The 27,582-nt window shown below is 39.1% G+C and overlaps 1 protein-coding gene across 2 annotated transcripts in view; it reads right to left on the reverse strand.

Moving 5' to 3' along the window:
- Window positions 1–273: 273 nt before the first annotated feature.
- Window positions 274–27,582, reverse strand: part of COL6A5 (collagen type VI alpha 5 chain) — a 112,630-nt gene continuing 85,321 nt past the window's right edge. Inside the window, exons 37-41 of one of the 2 annotated variants that reach the window (XM_042956415.1) lie at window positions 26,060–26,268; window positions 12,393–13,082; window positions 10,949–11,045; window positions 9,953–10,197; window positions 274–907 (exon numbers count right to left, since the gene is read on the reverse strand). In XM_042956415.1, the coding sequence (XP_042812349.1) occupies window positions 888–907; window positions 9,953–10,197; window positions 10,949–11,045; window positions 12,393–13,082; window positions 26,060–26,268 (1,261 nt within the window). In that variant the 3' untranslated portion in view covers window positions 274–887. The remainder of the gene's footprint in view (window positions 908–9,952; window positions 10,198–10,948; window positions 11,046–12,392; window positions 13,083–26,059; window positions 26,269–27,582) is intronic. The other variant, XM_042956416.1, reaches the window with a different exon arrangement.

Consider the following 27,582-nt stretch of genomic DNA (forward strand, 5'->3'; position numbering starts at 1 on the left):
TGTCTAATCCTGTACTGCTCTTCCAATGGGTCTGAGTTAGCCTGCAGGTAAATAAAAAATGAACAGAACAAGCTTCCGGATCAGACTTGCTTTTATTTTAGAACTTGTCTCTTGCTCCATTGTAATTCCCAAGAACAGCTCTGATCATATAGAATATTCATGTGTTTCCCAATTGTTTTTCCCAGCAAAAATCAAGTACATACAAAGCAAAGCATGCTAAAATGTAAAACAAATGATCACAGCACAAAACAACCACTCACAAAATTAGCCTCATCTCACTTTTTTTCTTTCTCACAGTTCCATTCTTTTTTTTTTCTTTCTCACGAATTCCATTCTTTTCTAAATGTTCTGGTAAAGAGCAGGCTTTGACTATGGTGGTAGCAGCCTGCCAGGTAGCTTTTACAGGGCGCTCAGGTCATGAGGGTGGCACGAAATCGGAAGGATGGACGTGGGTTTCTAGTTCTATGAAGAGAGAGAAGACACTCCTAGTAAATTCTAACTCCGCTTTTTACTCAGCAGTCCAACTTGAGATGCAGACGTGATGAAAATGAAAGTCTTTAGGCAGATAGAGCGTCAGAAGTGCTGCCCGAACCGTACAAGAGCTGTCAAAGAAAAACTTCAGTTAACTCTTCCTGGTCGGTTGTCCCCATTCGTGGAGGAAATGAAGTCACTCCTAGTTTCTCAGTACTGCTCGTTGATGTCTTCACTCCGAAAAGTCTCCCTCTCAGATTCGAAACAGAACAAGTTTAGCACGTCATTAGCTGATTGGTTTCATGAGAAATTCCTGCCGCTCACCATTCTCCTTCCAGCAGATGATTTACAGTTTCTAGTTAGCACCACGTGGAATCACACATTGCCAATGGAGCTGTCTTCCTTTCCTGCTCTGATCATCTTGGGGCCTCACCATCTGCAAAACATAAAAATATGAATTCGCTCTTAATGTCAGTGGATTTGTTTAAAATGTTCCTCTCGACTCTTCTTTTGCCACATATGAAATGAGCACACGTTGTTTTGCCATTTTCGGTAGTCAAAATAAAAGGGCAATGTGATAATGGAACAAATGAGCAACATATAAGTAGAACTATAGATAGGCTTCCTCCTAGGAAAATGCTGGTGCGTTCATCATCTGAAATGCCACACTCAGCACATTCAGTGGCTGGTATCATGGATTCAGGGCTAGAAGGAATGTGCAGAGCTAGGACTCTGCCCAGAATCCTTCTGATCTTTTTTAGCATTGACTTGGAGGACAAAATTCCTTCCCCTCCCATCCCTCTTTCCCCCTCCTTCCCGACCACCCCCATGTGAGCTTTTGCTTCCAGCATCTTAGGAGGGCTGCTGTCCAGCCACTGGAATGGCTTTAATCACATGCAGCATGAGTACCTTGGAGCTTAAAGCCCTTCCCAAGACAACCCTTGGCCAGTCAATGATCCAGGAGGGAGTAAGAAAGCCCAACTTCTTTGTTTCAGGTCAGGATGCCCTGCAGCATTAACTCAACGTGCCGGAGCGCCTGCAAAGACCAAGTGCTCTACGGTACTTGGCCCGAGATGACACCCTTGTTTGTCTCCCACTCTTTCCCGGTTTGCTTCCTCCATTCCCTTTCCGCTTCTCCTGTCAGTGAGTGCTATCTCAATAAATCACATGCATGCCAATCCTCACCCCGGGGTCAGCTCCGGGGAAACTGGCCCAAGGCAGGATGTGAGAGATGATCCCACCTACTTGTCTTCACACACTTGCTTACACACCCGCCTCAAAGGAAAACAATCATGTACTCTTGCCTTGCATATTTTAAAGTTAACATCTAATTATTTTTTCATTAGGATTTGAGGTATTAGAAAAGGATGTATAATTTGTGACATATCATAAAAACTGATATTTAAAAATAAAACTGCCACATTTTTCTTTTAACTTACCATATAGACTCTAAATGTCACAGTCATTTGATACACCATTATCTATTTAAAATACATGTAAACATGTTCACAGTTAAAAGTCAGATATTATGTAGTGTTTAATTTTCTCCTTAAACATGTATTTCCATTGCACTTCCCCCATAGAATTTCATTTAACTGTAACACATTTATATGCTTTAAAACCTTTTATTGTCTGCCTAACAATAATCCTCTGCAGCAAAAAATATATTTAAATGCACATTTTTCATTTTATATGGCTATAAGCTTCTATGTGTTAACATTTTTTTTTTCTGATGGATTACCATCACAACTTATCAAAACAGCATATATATTCAAATTTTGGTAATTTTATCATAAAAAAAGTAAAAATTTTATTGGACATGCATTTCTTATTGAGAGGCATGATAGTTTTTCCCTATCATTTTTATTTACTGCTACTACAATTTATTGTCAGAGTGAGGCAACGTCTAATATTAATTCTATTAATATTTACTATTGTAGATTTAAGCACTGATAGTTTACACAGATGGGTTTTGAGTTTTATTAGAGCAATAGCAAATAGTTCTTTGAATTGTTTCTGAGTTATGTGTCCAAAATGACCCCATCATCTTTCAAGAGGTTTTACAAAGGAATGTTACCCAGTCACTGAATGACGTTTTCTCACTTCTGGAAAATGTACCCCAAAACGCTTCACTAAACTTATCAAATGGCTATTAATAATACCAGTTACTCTTTCATTTATGGGTATGGTGTTTAACTTAAGAAACTAAAATATGGCTGGAAAATTCGAATATTGTTAAATTAAGCACACTTGCCATGTATCCTATTACTATATTTTTTGATAAAATAATAATATTTCTTATAACCTGTTTTATATATTTTTTCTTCAGAATTTTGAAGCTCCAACTTAGCTCCTTCACTTTATGGGACATATCCCCAGATAGCCTAATTGGCAGAAGTGGTCCTTACAGTAAAACCAATCAACACCTCATTGTGTGATGATGTCTTATTTATGATTCCATTCATAGGTAAATGATTAAGGCTACGATTTTTTTGGCCCAATGAAACAATGCTTGGTCTCCATCAATATTTCATGTATAGACTCTTTGCTTTGTTCTCACAGATTTCTCACTTAGAAGCGATGCATCTTTTGGGGCCTCTGGGTGGCTCAGTGAGTTAAGCTTCCGACTTCAGCTCAGGTCATGATATCGCAGTTTGTGAGTTGGAGCCCAGGGTCGGGCTCTGTGCTGACAGCTTGGAGCCTGGAGCCTGCTTCTGATTCTGTGTCTCCCTCTCTCTCTGCCCCTCCCTTGCTCATGCTCTACGCGTCTCTCTCAAAAATAAATAAACATTAAAAAAATAATAAATAAATAAATAAATAAATGAAAGAAGAGATGCATCTTCTGCCAAGATTTGGGAAATGGAAGAGGCCAGATTACTGAATGAAACTTATCATCACTCCTACCATCCTCCGTTTAGAGTATACCTGAATTCAGAACATCCGAACATGACTTCAAATACCTCTTTTCTAGCAACACGCATTTTCCTTAACAGAAACACATACAAGATGGGAAAGACATGAAGCCTTATGTGGCTTCAAGGAAGCCTGTAGATCCAGTATTTTGACTCCTTGTTTGACACCCACCCCCTATCCCATGCCTCCCTAGCAGGGTTTACATCTGGGCAAAGCACATAATCAGATTCAGAATGGCTGAGAAAGGGGCCCCTGGCTGGCTCAGTCAGAAGAACATGTGACTCTTCATCTTGGGGTTGTGAGTTTGAGTCCGACATTGGGTGTAGAGATTACTTAAAAATAAAATCTTTAAAAAGAATGGTTGAGAAATATTCCATTTCTTGTGTGAGGTGTGTGTGTGTGGGGGGGGGGGTGGTATTTGTAAAGGGGGGCAGGAAAGGAGACCCTCCATGATTCCTCAGATAGAGACATTCTCAGTAGAGAGTCCTTTAAGAGTAGTTCTCAGAAACCCATGCGCTGGGAAGTCTTTGTGTGACCCCAGGAGCCCCCAGTATGAAAAACACTGGCCTTGACCAAGCTCCTCATACACAAATAGGAAAGCTGAAGACCAAGGCAATCTGGTGACCATTTGAGATCGCAAAGCTACCTGGTGACAGAACCAAAATTAGCATCTGGGTCACCTCATTCCCAGTCTGACATTCTTTCCACCATGACCATCAACTCTAATGCGATTTGTCATCATCACTGTCATTATCATCACCATCAATATCTTAAATAATAGCTAATATGTGTTAAGCTTTCACTCCATACAAAGTGCTGTTCGAAGCACTTTACATTCATATAGCGATCACATTAGCCTATGATGTATGCTCTATTATTATGTCCATTTTACAGAAAGGGAAATGGAAGCTCAGAGAGACAGAATAATGTGCCTAAGATTACATGACTAGTAATTGCAGAAATAGGAGTCAAACCCATGTCCCAATTCAATGATCCCTGGATTCACTCTTTCAACTACTATTTCCCAAAGTGGTTTCTATAAAATATTAGCCCAAAAAGATGCTGTTACAAGATTTTGTGGTCATAGTGGTTTGACTGTAGCCCCTCTCTCAGAATCACAATGAAGATGAACCCATTAAAGGCACTGAGAAGTCCTGCAAAAATGATACCTACTTATCAACGTTTTATAGGAAAATTATTTTTTTCTAATTACCTATTAATGTCTAGTGAGAAGACTCCCATTAAAGAAGACTAATTTAGGCTCAATATCTGTAACAGTAGGTCAATGGTTCTCAAATTCTAGCCTGCATTAGAATCATCTGGAGGGCCCCAACTCCAGAGTTTCTGATTCAACAGGCCCATGGTGGGATCCAAGGATCTGCATTCCCAATGACTTCCTAGATGATGCTGACGTTGCTGGTCATTGCTGGACATTGATATTAGAAAAATAAAGACTAAGAAACAAGCCCTAACTTGGCATAATGGGAAAAGGAATACAGTTACACTTTTTAAAATCCACATTAAAATCTTGTGAATGACTACCCTACGACCCAGCAATTGCACTAGCAGGTATTCATCCAAGGGATACAGGTGTGCTGTTTCAAAGGGGCACATGCACCCCAATGTTTATAGCAGCGCTATTGACAATAGCCAAAGTATGGAAAGAGCCCAAATGGCCATCGACGGATGAATGGATAAAGAAGATGTGGTGTGTGTGTGTGTGTGTGTATGAGGAACTTAAGATACAAAACAGATGAACATAAGGGAAGGGAAGCAAAAATGATATAAAAACAGGGAGGGGGACAAAACAGAAGAAACTCTTAAATATAGAGAACACACAGTTGTTGGAGGGGTTGTGGGGGGGATGGGCTAAATGGGTAAGGGATAGGGGGCATTAAGGAATCTACTCCTGAAATCATTGTTGCACCATATGCTAATGAACTTGGATGTAAATTAAACAATAAATAAAACATAAATTAAAAATAAAGTAAAATAAAATCTTGCAAATGTACACTATAATGAGCAAAAAAAAAATCTGTGCATTAAGTAGATGGATAAAATTAAAACATCAGAAACAAAATGGGCACATGAAAAGAAAAGCCCACTCTCTTTGGGAAAACAAAGATAAGCATAGCAAAGATAAGCATATAAAGGGTGATTCCTCTTCACAGTGGATTTTTATTTTTAATTGTCCAACATATTGTCAGACTTAGATCATTCATGCAGGGATTAGCTGACTATGTGCCAAGCACAATGTGTATTCTGACCTTCATATGTATCATCTTCAACCTTTCAACAACCCAAATAAATATTTTATTATCTTTCTTTCATGGATTAACTTTAAGGTGAACTTGTGTTCTATAAACATAATTGTAGAGTATAAATCTTTGTGACAAAATGGTGTGGAATAGGTACTGTGAATATTCTTTGGTAAAGACACTTTTAGATATCTATAGCTTCCGTTTTCTTCTCTGTAGAAAAGATACAGGACGACCCAGTGATTTCTAAAGTCATTTCAGTTTCAGATTCTAATCTTCCACGACCCAAGAAAGAAGCCAAACTGACACTGCCTGAAGAGACTCAGACTGATTTCTTGGAGCAGAGCTGGCCAAATGTTACCACATCAGGCTGTTGGCTAGAACTCTCTGAGCGAAATGAATAAAGACATCATCAACCTCTGGATGTAGGATATATAATTAAGTAGAAAAATGAAGAAAACTTCTGGAGGAAAGAAATTATGAAGAATACTAAACAAGAAAGTATTGGTAATGTTCACTTGATAATCCTTTTGAGTCTACCAACCTTATGATTTTCAATAGGAATCTCACCTTAAGATATCTAACAGGACTGAATCAAAGGAGATTTATTGCAGTGTTTTTCAAACTTGTATGCACATTGCAGTTGCCTTTGGAGCTTCAAAAAAAATGGATGCCTTGTCTCACTCCCAGAGAAGATGACTTAAGTGATGTGGAATGTGGGCTGGACTATGGAATTGTCAACAAATACCTTGGTCATTATAATGCACAAACTTGGGCAATGCTGATTCATAGGGTTCTTTCCTATGATTACATTGTTAATTATATCCCCTACTGTGGACTGAACTGTGTCCCTCCAAATTCATTTGATGAAGGCCTACACTTTACATGACTGTATTGGGGACAGGGCCTTTAAGGTGGTGACTAAGGGTGAATGCAGTCATAAGGATAGAGATGTGATCTGATAAAAATATCGCCCTTTGTAGAGGAAGTGACACCAGGTCTGTCTCTCCACCATGCGAAAACAAAGCAAGAAAAGGTGTCTGTCTGCCAGCCAGAAAGAGAGCTCTCATCAGGAATCAAATTGGCTGGTGCCCTGATCTTGGACTTCCCAGCCTCAAGAACCGTGAGAAAATAAATTATTGTTGTTTAAGCCCCCTAGTCTATAGCATTTGTTCTGGCAGCCTGAGCTGCCCAAGACATCCCCTCTTACACTCACTCTATTTCGGATCTCATTCCTTCCTCCAGCGTTGGGAAAGCGTACTGAATCAGGAGCTGCCAGACCAGGGTCAAGTCCCAGGAAGTCACTAAACCTCTTTGAGCTTCAGTTTCTCCATCCAAGTATGGGGGGTATTAACTCCTGTCTCTTATACAGGGTTTTGGAGGGAACTCAATGGGACATGTATATGAAATTACCTTGTAGACAGTATGGCTCTGTACATGGGTGAGCTGCAGCTGGTACCTGCCACTTTCTCTCAACCAGCCTCCCTTTCAAATCCCCTCATTGATCTCCCTCTGGGTTTCCTCCTCAGCATGTTCTCTCAGCCATCTGGTCCCACTCATTTGACCTCACCTCCAATTCCCTGGTTCTCCCATCACTGCTCTCCATCAGCCCAAGTCTGCCAGCAACAAATCCTCCTACTTTTCCTTTATTTGAGAAGATCTTTATTTTGCCTTCATTCTGGAAGTCTATGTTCACTGGATAAAAAATTCTGTGTTCAGAGTTCTTTTACTTCAGTACATTAAAGAAAAGGATGTTTCACTGTCTTCTGCCTTCATGGTTTCTGATGAGAAATCTATGATCATTTGAAGAGTTGTTCTCTTTTTTGGTAACACGTAGATTTTCTCTAGCTGCTTCAAGATTTTCCTTATGTTTTGTTTTCAACAGTTAATTATGTGTCTTGAGTGGGTTTTTAAATCTGTAAAGTTTTATATATTTTACTAATTTGGGAATTTTTTGTCCATTATCTCCTCAAATATATTTTTTTCTGAATAAATCTAACTTTCATCTCTTTCTACTTCTAGAATGCCAGTAAAACAAATATTAGGCCTTTTGATATTGTTCTATAAGTCTCCAAGGCTCTGTTAATTTTAAAAACTCTCTTTCAGATTACATAATTAGTCTATCTTCAAGTTTACTGATTCCTTTCTTTGTCATCTTCCTTCTGCTTTGGAGCCCATTCAGTGAGCTTGTTCTTAAATTTCAGACACTGTACATTTTTTTTACTTCTAAAATGTCCTTTTGGTTCCTTTTTTAAATTATTTCTATGTTTCTGCTGAGAATGTTATTTCTGTTCATTTCAAGTTGTTTGCCTTTACTTCATGGAGCATAGTTATCATAGCTGCTAATTTAATGGCTTTGTCTATTGGTTGTCTTTTCCTCTCAGAATTGTTCACATCTCCTGGTCACTGTATGTTGCCTAATTTTGGATTTTGTCCTGAACACTTTAAATATTATGTTGTATAGACTTGAAGTATTGTTATAATTCTCTGTAGAATTGTTTTTTTGTCAGTGGGCAATCAACCTGGTAGGTTCACAATGCAAGTGCTATCTCACCTTCTGTGGGCAGTGGTTCCAACCTCAGTTTAGTGCCCAAAGCCTTCACCATCCTATTCTGGGTCTTTCCATTCGCACACAGCTTAGGTGAGAGCCCAGGGCTTATGCAGCTCCCATAATTAGAATTAGAGGATCCCCTTCTCCAGTTGTCTTGCCTCTGGGGCTACCCCCACATGCTGGCCAACAGGGCCTATCTTCCTAGTTCCTCTGCCCAGAAAAACAGGGTTTCTCTTTAATTTTAGCTAGCTAGACTTTCACTCAGCTCCGAATTGTGCCCACTTCAGAGCAAAACCATGAGAAGAAAGGGGGGAAATGGGGATTTCTTCCACCAAGTCTGACAAATGAGGGCCCTTTTTCCTAGTTCTTCTGCCCAGAAATATGGGGGTTCTACTGAGTTTTAGCCTCCTGCCCCACTGCCATCACACAGTTCCAGGACTGGGTCTGCCCTGAGCACAAAACCACAAAAGAAAACAGAAAAGAAAATGGTAAACTCATGCCCCTTCACAATATATCTGCTTTTTGTTACCTTTCAGAGATCTCAGGTGGTTAGTTTTTGTATTTTTTCCATAGTTTTCAGTTGTAGTCAGTGGGAGAGAGGGGCAGTATGGGCTTAGTCCACCTTGACTGGAACTAGATATTTCATTGTATTTATATTTGATTTTTCTTTTCTTACCTTTCTCTCCCCTTTATATATTTTTCTGTATTTCTTCTACTCTCATCACTCTTATTTTCCATCATTTTGCTGATTTTGTTCAATATCTATACATTAGCTATGTTTACAATTATACCCGTATCTAATACATATAGTGTAGATGTATATATGAAGTATCCATTTGTACCACATACATATATAGCATTGTACATATATACTGCATACCCATATGGTATTTCATTGCATAATCATACCAAAATTTATTTATCATATCTGCTGTTGGGCTACTACAAAGAATGCTGTCATGAACATTCTAGTACATGACTTCTGGTGAATATATATTTTTCTGTTGTGCATATACATGAGAGCAAAATTGCTGGTCATAGGATATGTAAAGTTTCAGTTTTCACAGATACCAAAGAAGATTTATTTTAAAGTAATTTCCTATACAGTTTTGGTACACGGCAAAATAGCAGCTGAAAACTGCTCTAGAGCCTACTATAGCTTCCTGTTCGTCATCTCCCATGTTTTCTTTAGCTGTAGGTCCAGAACCATCTCCTCACATAGCCTAAGAATCTGCCCTCAGCCTCCAAAGAGATCTCAGAACCACAACAGCCTTGTGCATTCTAGGCACCACGGGGGTTGGGGCTGAGCTAGAAGCCCACATCTCAGAGCAGGCAAGCCCAGGGTGCTATGGGAGATGGCAGACCCTCAAACATTAGAGGCTCATTGTATAGGTCCTCCCCACCCCTACTTTGCACAAGGATGTGGGGATCTGCTTGCCTACCAAGGACCTGTGTGGTCTTTGTTCTCACTCCTCCTGTCTCCATTCCCTGACCCGACACCAAGTATTTACATCGACTTCTAGTTCTGGTTTTGTCAACACCATTGACTCCTTTTTTTTCTTTTTGCCTTTCTGGAGTTTTATGTGGTTTGCCTCCTCATTTGGGGAACCCCCTGCAGCCCCAGATGATAGGGTCCTCTATCTTGTCATCTCCACCTGTCCCAGTGAGTTCTCCTTGCTCATCCTTGCTCATTGTCCACTAGGGGAAAATCCAAACAAAGGTTCTTCAGGGTCTTCGATTCTATTGTACCCAAGGTTACCTTTTTTATCCTGTCGTTTACCATCTGCTAGAGCTGGCATTTCTTCTGCATGTGCCTCTTCCTTATCATTCATCATCAGTTCTCCAGTTGAAAAAAGCATGTATAACTTCTGGATCAAATCAGTAGTGGTCCCAGAACCATTACTAGGATTGTTCCCTAATACAAAGGAATGCTGCTCCTGGGAACCAAATTCATCAACCAGCTCACTGTTTCCTGTCTCTATTTCATACACCCCAGGAATAAGGCTGAGGTGACAGAGAAAAGAGATGAAAAACACATTAGCCAAGCCCCTTGCAGAATTAAATGTAAATACAGGCAGACATATAACAGCAATCAATTTTATGCATGTGATTAGAACAGTCCAAATGCAGTTTATGGATGAAATCTGACTCAGGGACAATTTTTTAATATTCCAAAGAGAAATCAGAATGTTGTGTCAGGGGTTTAGGACTCCAAAGCAATATTATTTTCATGACTGAATTTTTATTGAGTACTTAGGGTTGTACTTTGCAAAATCAAACTTAAAAGAACCCTTCCTACCAGTTTTCACATGGGTTCTGTTTTTTGAATGGCGAATGTTTTTGTTGCTTTGAAATTTTTTCTTTTGTGTTTTTCTTCTGCTCTAAAATTGCTACAGCTAACCTTTGATATTATAAGTTGTCTGTTTTGACAGTACTCAATATTAGTGTGGTGTTATATAAGGTATTGATAAGAGCCTCTGGTTTTTTTCATAAAAGCAACAGAAATGGGAACATGGTTCTTTCTAATATGGTTCACATTCTATGTGCTATGAACCCTAGATCTGTGCAGCCATCACAAACCAGGAGTATCTCAAACGCGTGCGCGCACACACACGCGCACACACACACACACACCCTGCTACATCCGACAGCCAAACTTGCATCCTGAAAACTCAAACACCATTCCTGTCAAGTTATTTTCATTAGGACTGTTTCCAGCTGTAGTATTACCCAAACTGTGATTTTGTCAACTCACAATACAGTGTTTCCTGAGCCAACGGTCTCTGGGTTGGGAGAGGTGATGTTAACACACTTGGCTATCAGATCTGCAGGGGGATATTTGTTGATGGCACCTGGAGAAAGAGTGGCTGGTTAATCTAAATTTTACCCTTCTGTATTCTATCGCCCAAAGTCAGTTCATCTTTTCTTGTGATGTTTTCAAGATCAAATTAATTTTATAAGGGACTCAGCAAAGTAGACACCCTCTGACATTGCAATGCCTCATTGGTAAAGTCAATGAGATACAGCAGTGATTCAGTAAAAAATTCTTAAGCTCTGTGTGCCACAGGCTTGTGATGTGATTCAAGGTATTTCTCAACCCCTTCTAACATCTGTTTCTTTCCCTTTAACAGAAAGATCTCTCCAGAAGACACCTTGAGCTATTCAAATGGTCTGCCCTATTTACCTTGGGGTTGGAAGAAGGCATCATTTTTTTTTTATGCTACTATATATAAATCCTGAATTCCAAGATTCCTAAGGGTTACATGAGCCCTGCGGCTTCGCGAGTGGCGGAAAATCTGCATCTCTGTCATTTCCTGGTAAATTTGCAGGAGCTGCAGATAACTACACAAGGTGGCCTCTGCCTCACCCCTAATCCCAACCCAGGCCAGGATTGGCTTGATGCTACAAGCTCTTGGGTATACTGCTATGCCCATGTCTAAAATTGCAACACATGGACAGAGGCTGGGGCAGTCACTGTCACTATAAAAAGACACCCTTAAGCCCCTGCCTGGCTATGCCTGAGCCAACTGTCTGGGACAGAGGCTCTAGAAGAGATTTCTTCCCATGGCTGAAAAGAATTAAAGTCATAGCCAAAGGTAATTTATAGTGAAAGATAGAACAGAAGTCCTTGGAGTAGATGGAGGGTGGTGGTAGTGAGATATTACTGATTACAGCAGTGTCCTTCCTTAAGGGTATAGGAGCTGAAATGTAGTTTAATGAACAGGAACACGGATGGCTCTGGGGTCAGAATGCCTGGGGCTGAGTCTAGAATTCACCAACTATTAAACTGTGAACTTTTGAGCAATTTATTTAATGTCTCTGAACCTTACTTAGTATGCTCACATGTAAAATGGGGATACTAATACTTTCCTTTGAGGGCTGAACTGAGAATTAAATGATATAATCCATTTAAAGAATTTGGCACATAGTACCAAGTACATATTAAACAGATTAGGGTTAAGAGACACTTTTTACCTATACGGGGATTTTTCTGGCTAAGACTTTGACAGTGCAGCAGTAGAGTTCAAGGTCAGTAAGACCTGATATTTTTCTCTGGTTTTCTCACCCCTACTCCCACCTTAGACTCTACCACTCTCCACTGAAGTGAGGAGTATATTACTATGTCAACTGGTGGATTGTACACAGAGACATCAAATCCATTGCAAAAGCAATAGAAGAGAAAAGGTTTAATGACTTACGTCTGATTAAATGAACAAATGGCTTGACAAACTTGGTGATATAGTTCAAATCTGGCTTGTGGGTTCGGCCAAGCTGGACTAAGTGATGATCCAGTGGGTGGCTGGCTAATTCTTCTAATTCCTTGTCGTTGTATACAGAGCCAAAGGAAAACACAAATATGGAGTAGCCCTGACACTTGGCTCTCAGAGATACATTTCTTAAGACTTCCTTGTCTAAGGGGTTGGTTTCTCCAGCAGATATAACAAAGATAACTTTGTTTTTCCTCAGGTTGGGGGTTCCTACAAAGACATTGTCAATTGTCCACTGCAGGGCATGGCCGATAAAAACATCTCCATTGAGCTGTTGAAAAGAGTCTTGGAGATGATGTTTCATTTGGTATATACTGTTATAAGTAACCAAATCAAATTCCAGGTAGACAGGGCATTCTTCACTGTTGGGCATATAGCCTGGAGGAGAGTAGCTCAGGACTGCCACTCTGTCTCCTAACATGGAGGTCAGTGGGTCTGGGGCAATGTGAAAGTAATCAAGCACTGAGATTAGAAAAGTTTTCACTTCCTGAAACTCCTCATTTCCTATTCTTTGGGAAGAATCTATGAGGAAAGCCACATCCATGTAATATTCTTGAAGAGAGGTATCTCCAGGTTCATAAGTAAGACCTGGTTCTTCTTTTCTGCCATGGTTTTCATGTCCTGCAATAGAATAGCTCAAGTCATTCTTTTTAGTAGAAGGCTAAACTTGGAGCTCCTAGCCAAGGATGGCCAATACACATCATGGGATTTTTGCCATGCTTCATTCCCACACCCATGGCAGACATCATTAATCAATTACAGTACTTGTTCTCAGATGCATTTTCCACACATTGCATGGGAAACCACTGGGCATTCAACAAGGGCCGTCATGTGAAAAGAAACGTTTGCTAGCCCATCTCAGATCTCTGTCAAAAAGATCTTTGACTGATCCTCTAGCTATTTTCATATCCAAGATGAGAAACATATAACTATTTTTACTGCACTCTACATGATCACAAAATTTGCATGAGATCTAATTATTACGCAGTGACCCTTAAACTATATATGTCAAAATCACATTTACTGATGTCACAAACACTTGGACCATTAGATACATGTTCAAAATATGCGCCATAGTGTGATGTCATGAGAGCAAGTATAAATGCTGATTTTAGAATCCAAACTCTTTGTAAGACATTAAATACTCTAAGATGTTGGTTAAGTGCCAGTCTACAGTTTATTGGCCCATGACAAAATAAGGAGCTCACGCCATGTTGTAAGTCATCTAATTACTAAGTATACTGTTTAGTTCAGCCGACTCCTTCTTTTTTTTTTTTTTTTTTTTTTTTTGTAGCAAGACTTTCTCAATGGAGAAACAGTGCCTTGATTTATATTCTGATGCTAATGTCTTATCTTGCTGCAGATCAGCACTTCAAGAAGCACTGATCTAAGCCTAAGGGATCATAAAACCACGTCTACAACCATGGGGATAGTGGCTGGTTGGTGAAGCCACAACAGGAAATCCCAGCTTAGAAAGACAGAAAGTAGGTAGCCAATATTCTTTTTACCATGAAAGAAGTGTGTCTATGAACCTAATCAAGCAAGAAGTAGATTTCTAACAGGCAAAAATTTATTGATCCCCATTTGTGCTCAACTGCATTATTAAAGCTTTCTATTTATTACTTTATTTACTCCTCACAACAATCCTCGCAAATGAATCAATTAACCTGTATTAATGTCATAAAAACTTGATAATAGAAATAGAATGCAAAAACCACCATGATAGGTAATGTTATTAACAGGGCAAAGGCTCCATTAGATGTTTATATGTTCAAATAACTGAATTGCTGGGGTAAGCTACACATTACCTTTTTATCTATTGTTGGATTTTTTTGACAAATAAAAATTATACATAAATGGTAAGGTTTATAATGTGGTATTTTAATAACACTATACCTTGTGTAATGATTACAACAATCAAGTTAATATTATTGGATTTGATTTACTTAAAATTTTGTTTTGAATTTTACATCTATGTTTATGAGGAATATTGGCATGTACTTTCATTTTCACATAATGCCTTTGTCTGGTTTTGCTATCATGGTAATCTGGCCTCAAAGAATGAGCTGGAAAAGAATTTCTCCCTCTTTAATTTTCTGTAAGAGTTTGTGTAGAATTAGTATTATTTCTTTCGTAAATGTTTTGTTGAATTTACCAGTGAAGTTATTTTGGCTTCTACATGGGAAATTTTGAACTACAAATCAATTTCTTTAATAGGTTTAGGGCTACTTAGATTACTTCTTGAATGAGCTCTGGTAATTTGTGAAAATCGCAAGAAATCAATCTGTCTATTTCACCTAAGCTACTTTAGAGGCAAAATATTATTTATCATATTCTCTGACTATCCTTTTAATATGTGTAGACTATGTTTACTCTCTCATTCCTGATTTAATAGTGTCTTTTCTTTTTTCCTGGTCAGTTTATCATTTTCTTAAAAATTTTTAATGTTTGTTTATTTTTGAGAGAGAAACAGAGCACGAGTGGGGAAGGGCAAAGAGAGAGGGAGACACAGAATCTGAAGCAAGCTCCAGGCTCTGAGCCGTCAGCAAAGCTGACAGTCACCCAATTTTATTGACGTTCTCAAAGAAACACCTTTTGGGTTTCACTGATTTTCTCTTTTCTATTTCATTGAGTTCCACTTTAATTTTATTACTTCCTTTTTTCTTCTGCTTACCCTGGGTTCTTTCTTTGCTGATTTCTTGAGGTGAAATTTGAAGTCATTGTTCTGAAAACTTTCTTCTTTACCAATGTAAGTATTTAATGCTATAGATGATCTTGTAAGTATTGTGTTAGTGGAATCTCACAAATTCTGGTATAGTGTGATTTTATTTTCACTCATTTCAAAATACTTTCTAATTTCCTTTCTGATTTCTTCTTTGATCATGGATTATTTAGAAGTGCTTCACTTAGTTTCCAAACACTTGAGGATTTTTTGAAGATCTTTCTGCCACTGATTTTTAATTTAATTCTGTTTTGGCCAGAGAATATATTTGGCATGACTTCAATCTCTTAAACTTTTGAGAATTGCTTTATGGCCCACAATACGGACTATCTTGGTGAGTGTTTCATGTGTATTGAAAAGAATGTGAATTTTGTTGTTGTCTGGAGTATTCTATTAATATCCATTAGGTGAGGTTAGTTACTAAGGTTGCTCAAGACTACTGTATCCCTGCTGATATTCCTACCAATTATTGAGAAAGGGTATTGAAACTCTGATGTTCTTTTCACTTTTAAAAAATCTTTTCTCTCCTTTAGTTTTATTTTGGATAATTTCTATTGCCATGTCTTTAAGTTTATTGATATATTTTTTTTTACCAAATCTGATTTGCTATTAATCCCATCCAGTGTATTGCTCATCCTAGACATTGCAACTTTTTATCTCTACATATTCTATTTGAATCTTTTTCTTATATCTTACACATCTCTACTTAACTTTTTCACATATGGAATATAGTTATAATAACTATTTTGATATTTTTGCTAATTCTAATATCTGTGTCAGTTCCACTTCGTTTTAAGAGTGATTATGTTCTTGATTATGGTCATGACTTTCATGCTTCTTTTTGTGCCAGATATTGTGAAATGCTCCTTTTTTTGATATGGAATACTTTTGTTTTCCTATAAATATTCATGTTACATGAAAACAGTTTGATCCTTTTGGGTCGTGCTATTATGATTTAGGTGGCAAATCTAGAGCAGTGCTTAATTTAAAGCTAATTACTCCCCACTACTGAGACAAGACCTCCCTGAGTTTTCTCCCCTAATACTCTATGAATTATGAGTTTTTCTAGGCTTGCTGGCAGGAAAAAGCATTGTTCCTGGCCCTCTGTGAACAGCTGGCACTATTCTGTAATCTTTTCTGATGGTTCTTCCCCCAAGCTTAGGGCATTTCTTCATATGCATGTACCGTCACCATTCTGCTGAATAATTAAGGGGACCCTCTGCAGATCTCTGGAATTCTCTCTCTTTGAAGCTCTCTCCTCTCTGGTATTCTGTCCTGGGAACTCTTACCATTTTGGTCTCCCTGGGTTCTCAGCTCTGCCTCCTCATCTCTAGGAGTGCATTTGGGCTCCACTTGAATTCCTCCTTTCTGCACCATGGCAGTAAGCTGGAGCATAGGGTTTACCTCATTTGTTTCTGCCTCTCAGGGATCAATCTTTTAATTCCTGATGTCTAGTGTCCTGAAAACTATTGGGGTGTGTGTGTGTGTGTGTGTGTAGAGATATAAATATAAATATAAATATAAATATAAATATAAATATAAAGTATATATACATATATATATAAAATAGATAAGAACTGGCCATTTTGTTTGAGATGCTCCTATGTTCTCTTCCTTTTCACAAAAGGACTAAGAATTCATCATTTATATACCAGATTCTTCCTTTATCAATACACTTGTAGTAACTGAATAGGATTTTGTATTTCACAAGTATGTATAAAACTTGTGGGCCTCCCATTCCCCACCAGGAACCTAGTTTTAAATTCTTCTTAGAATTTTTTATCAAGATAAAGGTCTCTAATGAAACTATTAAAGTGTAGACAAAAGCATTTATTTTATATTCTTCCTCGCTGTGACTGCTATGTAGCACACTTTAGCCCTAAAACATCACCACCAAAAACGCTTCTAGAGTTCTTGGCTATAGTGGATTAGCAACTGTGAAGGTCAGTTAAATAGTCATTTCTGTCATGTTGAAGTTTACCATCCTGGAGTTAACTAACCACCACCTGCTCTGTCATCAGTATCTCTGTTTTCCAACTAAAGCATTCTGGCTTCCTTATAAAGGTCAATCAACACACTTTATCAAAGCACGAGGAAAAGTATTTCACAAATGTTTTGACAGAGGAAGAGGGCTGACTTATGTTAGTGAAATATTTTTTCACACGTGAAATATTTTTTCACACGTGCTCATATCAAAAAGATTACTGTTTTTTCCAATTTTCTCTTTATAACTGAACAAAATCTCAATCCTTTTCCAAAGTACCCAGCAGCATTAATTTCTAATGGGGTGTATTTTCACCTAAAAAATCGATAAAAATAGGCTGTCTTTCTAAAAATTTTTTTTATGTTTATTCATTTTTGAAAGACAGAGAGAGACAGAGCACAAGCAGGGGTGGGGTGGAGAGAGAAGGGGACACAGAATCAGAAGCAGGCTCCAGGCTCTGAGCTGTCAGCACAGAGCCTGACGCGGAATTCGAGCTCACGAACCATGAGATCATGACCTGAGCCGAAGTCTGATGCTCAACTGACTGAGCCACCCAGGCGCCCCTAGGCTCTCTTTCTATTTACAGGAATAGCATGAGACTCAAGAAGCTCAAAGTGGATGCTTACGGTTAAAAAACTCTAAATTTGTCAAACATAAAGAATGATTTTTCTACTTTGAGTTTAAATTTATTTTACTTAGGGAGAGTGAGCCTTCAAAAATATTTTCCCTCAAGAAAACCTGGCAGGAGTGTGGATACAATATACCCAGAGCTCATGGCAATGATGTGTATTTTCTGGAAATGTCAAGAAGCCAAATTCCCATCTTCAAGTCTATGGAAGAATTTCCTCAGAATGGCAGAAGAGGAAGGGCTGGCTCACTTTATTGTGGAGGAGGCTTGGAAGGAATGAAGGATCCAGTTAGGTTTCCAGGGAAGCGCCCCCAGAGATTAGCCTAACTCTGGCCAACATGTAAGCCATAACACCATATGTGCTCCAGTAACTTTAGGGAGAAGTGGGGGTGGAAAGGGAATTCAGAGAGAAGGGAGAAAATTCAGGACCTGCGCCATTTGGAATGGGATTAAGTATGCTGTGAAGTAGCTATACTGCTTTTCATGGCCTTCGTGAGAAACCTCAGGATATGCATGAGTTATCCAGTGATCTGGCCCTCTGTCCAGGGGACAAAATGAGCCATATGTTCTCCACAGGCAAGCCACATGTACAACTGAGACTACCTTATGTGCATATTTCTGTCCACATGAGCTGTGGCTGAGAGGTTCAAGTTAACCTTGTTTTGTCAGACTTCCCAGGAGGTTAGCAATGTGTTCTTTGCTGCTTTCCCACCTTCTGAGTATTTAATTGAGCGTTCAGTTCACTTTAGGTCTTGTGCTCAGCTCTACGCATGCCTTCTCTCATTTAACCTTCCACAAGGCACTATGAGGGTAGAATTATCATTATTCCCTTTCTGCAGATGAGCAAGCGGAGGCTTGGAGTGAGTAAATGACTTGGCCAAGAAATGACAGCCTCTAAGGGGAAGAGGCAGGATTTGAGCCCCACTCATGTAACTCCTTCAGAACTGGTCATCAGACATAAGAACACTGCAGACACATTAAGGGACACATGAACCACCTCGCTAAAGGCCCTGGGACCTGATCTGAAGAATGAGGTTCTTGGTCAACTGCTATTCCTTCTGACTGAAGCCACTAGAGAAAGTTTTCTTCCAAAAGTAGGCAACTAGATGAATTAAATAAAATTTGCAATTTTGTCTTCTCTAGGTATCATACGACAGTGGTTATGAGTAGAACCTTTGCGGTTTGAGTCCTGTCTCTGCCATTTGTTACCTCTGTGACCCTCTGTATCTCAGTTTCATTACTTAAAAACAGTAATAATAAACCATAACCTTATAAGGTTTTTTAGAGAATTAGATAAAGCTTGTACTGTGCCTAACATATCCCGAATACTCCACAAATACAATTTTTAGAGGGAAATAAACAAATGGAAAAGTCCCAGACATCTGAAAATCCTTCCCATGTTACTATATTTCACAAATCAGAATTTCCATAAGAAAACATGGATAGTCAACTAGTGTTAGTGGAACACAGCTTGCACATGCGTACATATGTGTGCTCTCAGAAATGAGAACACAATACATTCTGTTGTGTTTATGAATGCTTAACTATGGAGGAGTTGGCAATAATTTATGTACCTTTCCATTTAAAAATGCCACCCCTTGGGGTCCCTGGGTGGCTCAGTCAGTTAAGCATCCAACTTCGGCTCAGGTCATGATCTCATGGTTCGTGTGTTCGAGTCCCATGTCGGGTTCTGTGCTGACAGCTCGGAGCCTGGAGCCTGCTTCGGATTCTGTGTCTTCCTCTCTCTCCAACCCTCCCCTGCTTGCACTCTGTCTCTCCCTCTCAAAAATAAATAAGCATTAAAAAAAATGTAAAAAAACAGGTGCCACCCCTGGCCTGTCCTCCCTCCTGTCTGCTGAGGTCACTGGCCAAGCTCTAAGCTGGGGAAGCAAGGGAGGGAGGCTCAAGAGTATGTGTGACTATGTGTCATGATTTTACACCAAAGAAAAAACCAGACACATTAAAAATTCTCTTGTTTTGTTGTATGAGGTCCTCTCTTCCCCATCTGCCTGAATAAGTAGAAGGGATGGTCTTAAAATAGATTTCATCCTTTGCCCCCAAAGACTTAGAATAAATACCTTTCTTGGTGTAGACTCTTCTAGGTGGCACTTAGTCTGAAAGACTCACTCTTGCTGTCGCTTCTTGCTCTGAAACAATAGTCTGCAGAAGGTACCAGCATACTGAGAAAAAGTGATGCATGCCTTAGGAATTATTTAGACCCAAACCACCCAGATCTGGCATTTTAGACTTCATGGTGTTATTCTGCGCTCTGGCCTCTGAATGAGTTTATAAACAGTTTATGAAATCAATTTATTCTGGCCTGAGTGCCTCTGGATGAGTTTATAAGTAGGAATTTTTTTAAATAAAATTAAATTTTTAAAATAAAATGGCACTACCAAAATGACTTAGAAATAAGTCTCCCAAATGATGATGTGATTGAACTTCTTCTCAAATTTGGCAACTGGATATATTTCTTCATCTGTAAATGCAGACAATGCCATCGGCAAGCAACAGGGAACACACCGATAAAAGTAAGTGGGCATGGGTTTGAATCCTGGCCCTACCACTTAAAGCTCTGTGGCTTGGCTTGAAGTTCTTAACTTTTGCATGTTAAATATCCTCATCTGTAAAGCACACAATGTAATAATAATAAAAATGATAGGCTTTTTGGTACAGATTAAATGAAATCATGTATGTAATGTGCTTAGCATTGTGCCTGGCACACAGTTGCGCTAAGTAAGCAGTTATGGTTATGGTTATGGTTATTCCTCACGCATTATTCAATCGTCAAGTGAGAGAGTGCCCACAGTGCTTTGAGAATCGTACTGCATGGAATAACCCAAGCATCCCATTTGCACTTTTAATCAAACTGAATACTTTCTGACCACAAGTATCCTTGAAGACCACAAGCTCCTTGAAGACGGGGCCTCTGAGTCTTTAAAACAAAACAAAACAAAAGCTCTCTAACCCCCCCAAAGAGACTAGCTCAGGGCTTAACTCAGAACAGGAGCCAAATACATGTTTGCTCCATGAAAGGCCATCTGAGTAATCATATAAGCATAAATGCTTAGTGCTTTCATATAGTTAAGCCCTCAGCGGGCGCTGTCACTATCACCTCCACCCCCATCACCTCCCCACCAATACCAGTATCACCGTCCTGACCGTCACCACCCAAGTCTCATACCCTTACCTCCATCTCTGCCATCAACAATGTCACTGTCGCCAACATCCCCACTACACACCTCTACCCCACCAGCAGCAACAGCTAACACCTTCACCGCCACTGCCTTCACCTCTACCGCCACCATCTCTATGGTGGAGATGCCAACACCATTTCTACCACCACCACCGTCACTATGACCCAATTACTACTCGAAGCAGCCACGTTTTATTCCTTAAGAAAGAGTCCACATAAAAAAATGTCAGTCGTGCTCTAGAGCATTACTTTATCACTTGCAGTAAATAATTGCTTGAGACATACAGAAGCAACCGTCATGTGCATCTGAATTCAAAAAGTCCACACACCTTGAACCATCAGTTCACATTAGTTTTGCCCACCTGCAAAACCTTCAAGGAAGACAACCAAAACTGGTCATCTTAATGTCTTAAGCGGATCAGGAAACTCAGTTGATTCCCCCAAAGAACATCAAGATGGGTGAGACTTCCTAAAGAGTTCATGAAACATTAAAATTCAGGGGCTCCTGGGTGGCTCAGTTGGTTAAGTGTCATATTCTCGATTTCAGCCCAGGTCATGATCTCACGGTTCATGGGATTGAGCCTTTATCGGGCTCCACGCTGACAGTTGCAGAGCCTGCTTGGGATGCTCTCTCTCCCTCTCTCTCTCTCTGCCCCTCTCCTCATTCGCACATGCTCTCTCCCACTCTCTCTCAAACAAACATTTAAAAAAATAAAATAAAATTCAGGTATGACCACAATTTTATTACTGACCTCCTTTTTAGAATGTACACTGATATGAAAGTAGGACACTCCACTGGTGTTCCATAGGGGACTCAGAAGCCAATTCTGCTGCATTTAATTCCAGCACAGATGTAAATTTAGCAGAAGTCAAGATAACATATTCAAGTTCAGTACATGACAGCAAAAATTAGAAGGTAAGTGTTCAACAAGAGATAAATAAATTCACTCATTGAAAGCAACATTATGAGGATACAGAAAAATCAGTGTGAAGCCTGCAGCAATATGTAAAACATATGACATATTACATGGAAAACAGAATATCCAATTGAATGAAACTATGTAAACCTATATGCTATGGAAAAACCAAAGAATATATTCTGCACTACAAATAGCTGCTTACTAAATTATTTGAGGTTCTCAACATTCAAATTTTGTACTTTTATAATTTTTAAAAAATCAGCAGAATTTTGAGAGTCTAAGAGTGTAGGGATTGTGAGTCCCTATTTTGAATCTTCCTGAATGACCTTGGGAGTATGAAGTTTCTTCTAAAACAGGGTTTCTCCCACTATTGACAGTTTGACTGGATAATTCTTTGTTGGGAGGGGGAATTCTGGGCATTGTAGGATGTTTAGCAACATCCATGGCCTCTACCCATTAGATGTTAGTAGCGCTCTCCAGTTGTGACAACAAAAATCATCTCCAGACATTGCAGTAAGTCTCCTGGGGCAGGTAGAGCGCAATTGCCCTTAGGTGAATTTGCAAGAGGTCATCACTAAATACCTTTTCAGCTCTAATACCCTGTGACTGAGTCGAAGTCAAAAGACATATTGGCTTAAAAAAAAAAAAAAGAAAAAAAAGCTGATTTGTAGATTGGAAACAGATTAAAGTTAGAAAAATAAAAAATGTAAAACAAAGACTGCAAAATCCCTTAAGCGCGATACCAGATTAGCTGAAAGGGAGAAGTGTTGCTTCTCATCACCAGATGAAATTCATTGAAAAGAACATCAGTTGAAGTTATCCTATGGCCTGAGACCCCTTAAAGCTATGAGCGAACCCTAGGCCGAATTTGGGTTAATATTTAATGTTTCATTACAAATTATCCTGTCCTTTAATCTTGAAAGTAGACTGACTGTATCTTAAACATTGGTCAACAGAGCATACTTGATGAAAGTGCTATGCTTACCAGTGGGTCAACACTCGCAAGATGCTTAGAATTAAACCACCCATTTTTCATTACATAATTCCAAAGAACTCATGTATTCCATTGGCACACAATTAGGAAGGACTGAATTTTCCAAAGAATTTTTATATGGCAGATGTTGTGGTCAAAATGCATGATATTATCTCTACATTATCTCTATATATTTAGATCTTAAAAAGCGTTTTTGTTAGATGTTAGACGGAGAGAGGGAGGGATGACTGTTCAGTGGTCTTAGATGAATAAAATAAAACCGTAACGCAGTTCACCTGGAATCCTTCGGAAACGGGACTCCCACTTCTGTTCTGTGACACTACTAGACATTCAATTGCTTTCGGCTCCATTGAGAACGTAAAGCAAATCCGGGACCCCAAAGTGGTAGGGTAAGCAGTAGTTCTGAAGACACAACCTGTGTAAGAGTCTCCTGTGCTGCTGGTGAAAACTCAGATTGCTGAACCCCAGCCCCAGAGTTTCTGACTTAGTGGGTCTGGGATGAATGCTGAGAAGCTGCATTTCTAACGAGTTTCCAGGGGCTGCTCATGCTGCTGGTTTAGGGACCACCCTTTGAGAATCCCTGGGATAGTGGATCTCAAACTTGAGGACATACCAAAATCATCAGTGGTTTTCAAGCCCGTAGCCCTTCTTCGCCACTCAAACCCCTAAATATAAAGCAGTCGTTCTGAGGAGGGTTTAGCAATCTGTGTTTAGGAAGGACTTTCAGGTGATTCTGATACGGACTGTTCTTTAGCTGCTGATAAGGACTGGAGAGGGCCAGGAAAGGTGATGGAATTGAAGGCAAACTTGGAAATCAGAGCAGGTGGTAAGAAGCAAAGGGATGGGCACAGGTAGAGAGATGGTGATTATGCTTCCTGTGAAAGATACACAACTCACTGCCAGTGCACGGGACTCTGGAAACTATACATTTCTTAAACAGTTCAGATTCCCACTTTCCCCCAAGACTCTCAGTTCAAGAGCAGGAAAATCAGCCATCAGCATCACATTACAAATGAGTAATAAGCACAGCATATGGAGGTGCTTATGCAAGTTATCAACCTTTCCTTTGTGCCATACATCTGAAACTAATCAAAGCTCATCTCTTAGCAACTGAATACAGTATCTGAACCACAATGTACTTTCCGGGGACAGCACATTATATACAGAGTTCTCAGCAGGTTTTTGCAACTGGCTAAAGATGATGAAAGAAAGAGAAGGAGGGAAGGAGGGAGGGAGGAAGAAAGGAAGGAAAGAGAAGGAAGGAAAGGGAAGAAAAGAAAGGGAAGGAAGGAAGGAAGGAATGAAGGAAGGGAGGGAGGAAGGGAAAAAAAGAAAATAGCACAAAGTCCCTAGACAACAATTATGATCTGAAATTCAGACTTATTTTAAAGGTTAAAATATATATATTATCCTTAGGTCTGACACTCACACTGTTTGCAGGCACCACAACATGACAATATCCTCCACAGAACTCCCAATACACTTCAACCCATTCCAGGAGAAATGAAGTGGGGAGGGGCAACTAACAATCTACATTTTTTCCTACTAGAGCCATGTACAATTGTTTGTTCAGCCAAAATGGACCTTCCGCTGGCTACAAGTATCTCAGTTCTCCAACATCTGGAAAACCAAATGAAAAGTCTTTCTAATATTACTGAACAATGGTTGTTAAAAATGGCAACAGGCGCGCCTGGGTGACTTAGTCGGTTAGGCATCCGACTTTGGCTCAGGTCATGATCTCACAGTTCATGGGTTCGAGCCCCGCATCAGACTCTGTGCTGACAGCTAGGGCCTGGAGCCTGCTTTAGATTTGTTCTCTCTCTCTCTCTCTCTCTCTCTCTGCCCCTCCCCTGCTCATACTCTGTCTCTCTCTTTCTCAAAAATAAATAAACATTTTAAAAAATGGCAACAAGGAGTTTCTTTTTCTTCTTTTCTTAAATATCCAGTCATATCTGTCTTTTCCTGAAAAGATTCACATTTCTGAGTTCTTAGACTTTAGAATGCTTACCTCTAATGAAACAATCACAATTGACAGTTTGGTATTCTAACCCTGTCAAACAACTTATTTTTTTTTCTTTTTCTTCTTTTTAAACCAAACCATCATAAATTCCTATACCATATCATTGAAATGAACACCCAAAATTAGCTATATCCATTAAAAAGAAGTATTCTATTCTCTTGCTTGAGCTATGTCTATAGGATAATAAAAATTGTTTAAAAATAGACAATTGAATGTCATGATGCCACAGCATTACACACATTTGGTTTTACTGCATTACCTCTTTTTTTAAGCCTTATGTTTCAACTAATGATTGACCTTTTTATTCTTAATTCTAGCTTCAAAAGGGAAAGTTCAGTTGCTTTTGCGATAAATTCAAATATTTATATTTCATAAGGAGGGGGACAATTTATCCAAGGAAATCACTGAGAATGAGTATGACTCATTCTTAGGAATAAGTGGCACGAAATTGGCCCCTTTTTCTATTAAACTTGTGCAGTCTAACAACATACATGATACTTAGGACATAATGCTTGAAATGCGAGCATGCTGGCCAAAGGAGCATTTTGGAAGCCCGTAGGTGTACAGCTGAAATGGTTGAAGTCTGTTTAGAACGTCACCCTTTTCAGTGAAAACACAGACAAAAGTCCTCTGTGTCTGATTGGTTTGAAACTATTAAACCTGCCGGAAGAGAACGGTTTCTTGCTTTGCCATTCAGAGTAGGCCGCGGGGACGTCTGTGCTCTGTCTTTTCCAAGTACCTCCAACATAACATACCTTCTCATGCAATTGCAATGTCTGAGGCCCTGGCCTGGCCAACTTTTAAAGTGATTTCAATCCTTCCTTTGCTCCAATGTTCTCTGTATTTTTTCCTTCTACTACGTCACACTAACCTGTTAAGCTGTGGAGGCTAGAGAAATCTCAAGTTAGGTGAGAATATCAGGGACATTTCTTAGAGCTTATATCAGTGATCTCCTCAGTGGTGCCTGTTGCCGTCTAAATCTTCATTTTCAATAAAAGCTGTTGCAGCTACTATGTTGAACTCGAGAAAAGCTGCTTTAGATAACACGATTCATTTTACTTGATTCTCTGCTAGTGTTAAAAGATGAGGACCCCGTCATTTAAAAATGTCCATCATCACTTTTCATTTCCTTACCAGAAGTGAAACTTGCAATTTCTTCAGAATCCTGACCTTTTTCATATTTAATCGTTAATTCTTGTGGCATCAGCATGTGGCTTGGGATGTAAACCAAGTGGTCACTTCCACTGTCCTCCAACACAAAGGATGAGTCTCTCCCAGCACTTAATTCCTGGCCAGGGAAGCTGTTCTCTCCCGAAGAAACCTCATGTGGCTCAGGAGTAAATCTAGCAGATAAAATGGAAAGCTTTAGGTGAATCTCCACAGCTTTGGGAATGCAAATAAGATTTCCTAACAATGTGATATATTACTTAACCATTTCTTAAAAGAAATACAGATTAGATAAAAATCTAAATGCATTTCAATACAATTATTAAGATTTTCATATTTTTAAAAAGTATAAACTGACAAATAAAAATTCCCATTTATCCTTCCTTTTCCCCCATCTGCTTATTGCCTAATAACCATTACTTTGGAATAAACCAAGTCTGATTGGTGACAGAGTTTTAGATAAATGACAAGAACCTCTATCATAGGTTATTTGGAACCACCATAATCCCTCATATTGATATCAATCCCCATGGAAAATACAGAAAATAGTAATTTACCAAAAACTGTTCTGAGAAGAATAAGACTGCACAAAACTTACCTCATTGACATCATAGCTCTTAAAATGGTATTACATTTATAGTCTTAGGAGTTTAAGAATTCTTTATAACTTGGTAACACTGTGTTTTTGTTTAGATGATGACAGATAACACATTCAATACAAGTTGATTTTTACTTTTATTCTATTTAGGCACCTTTTTGCAATTTCAATGTCCATGTTCACATCTGTGTTTGCTACTAATATTCAGCACCCAGGAGTATTATTGCCTTAACTGTTGAGAGTTAATGAGGAAAGGGAAAAAAGTCAGATACGACACATGAATAATACGTTCACCCCAAGTGAAAGCCAAATGATATCATGACACACAATATGCATAATTCTGCAACAGTACCAGGTAAGGACAAGGGGTGAGGAATTAAGACATCATGCAACAGAGTAGACAAGCTGAAAGCAGACGTACCTCTGCAACATGCATCATATTTTACATTCGTTTATCAATATGTACTGTATTTTTTTTAGTTTTCAGGAATTTTATTTTGGCAAAGCAGAATCATCCGCTATCTTAAATTAGTGTTTTAAATTTGTGTTTTGCTGGGTTTGCTTGGATGTGATGCACATTTTTTTTAGTCTGATAGTGGCACAAGAACTGTAAACATAGCATTTAGGTTTACATGTTCGAGTAACATTATAATATTTTGTCTGCAGTTCCGTAAGAATGGATTTGCCCTTAAGTGAACTCATGACTTATCCAATGTAGGGAAATACTGCTTCACGTGACATCAGTGCCATATTATTCTTCACGTGTTGGCTGCTGGACACTTTCTTGCTAAACTACCAAGTAAATGCAATCTGACATTATAGGAATACGTACTTGCATGAGTTCTGAGAATGCTTCGTCTTGCTGTTTTGCTTCTGGATGTGTGTAAGAGAC

This window comes from Panthera tigris, chromosome C2, assembly GCF_018350195.1.
Source record: "Panthera tigris isolate Pti1 chromosome C2, P.tigris_Pti1_mat1.1, whole genome shotgun sequence".
In the NCBI taxonomy this organism is placed as follows: domain Eukaryota; kingdom Metazoa; phylum Chordata; class Mammalia; order Carnivora; family Felidae; genus Panthera; species Panthera tigris.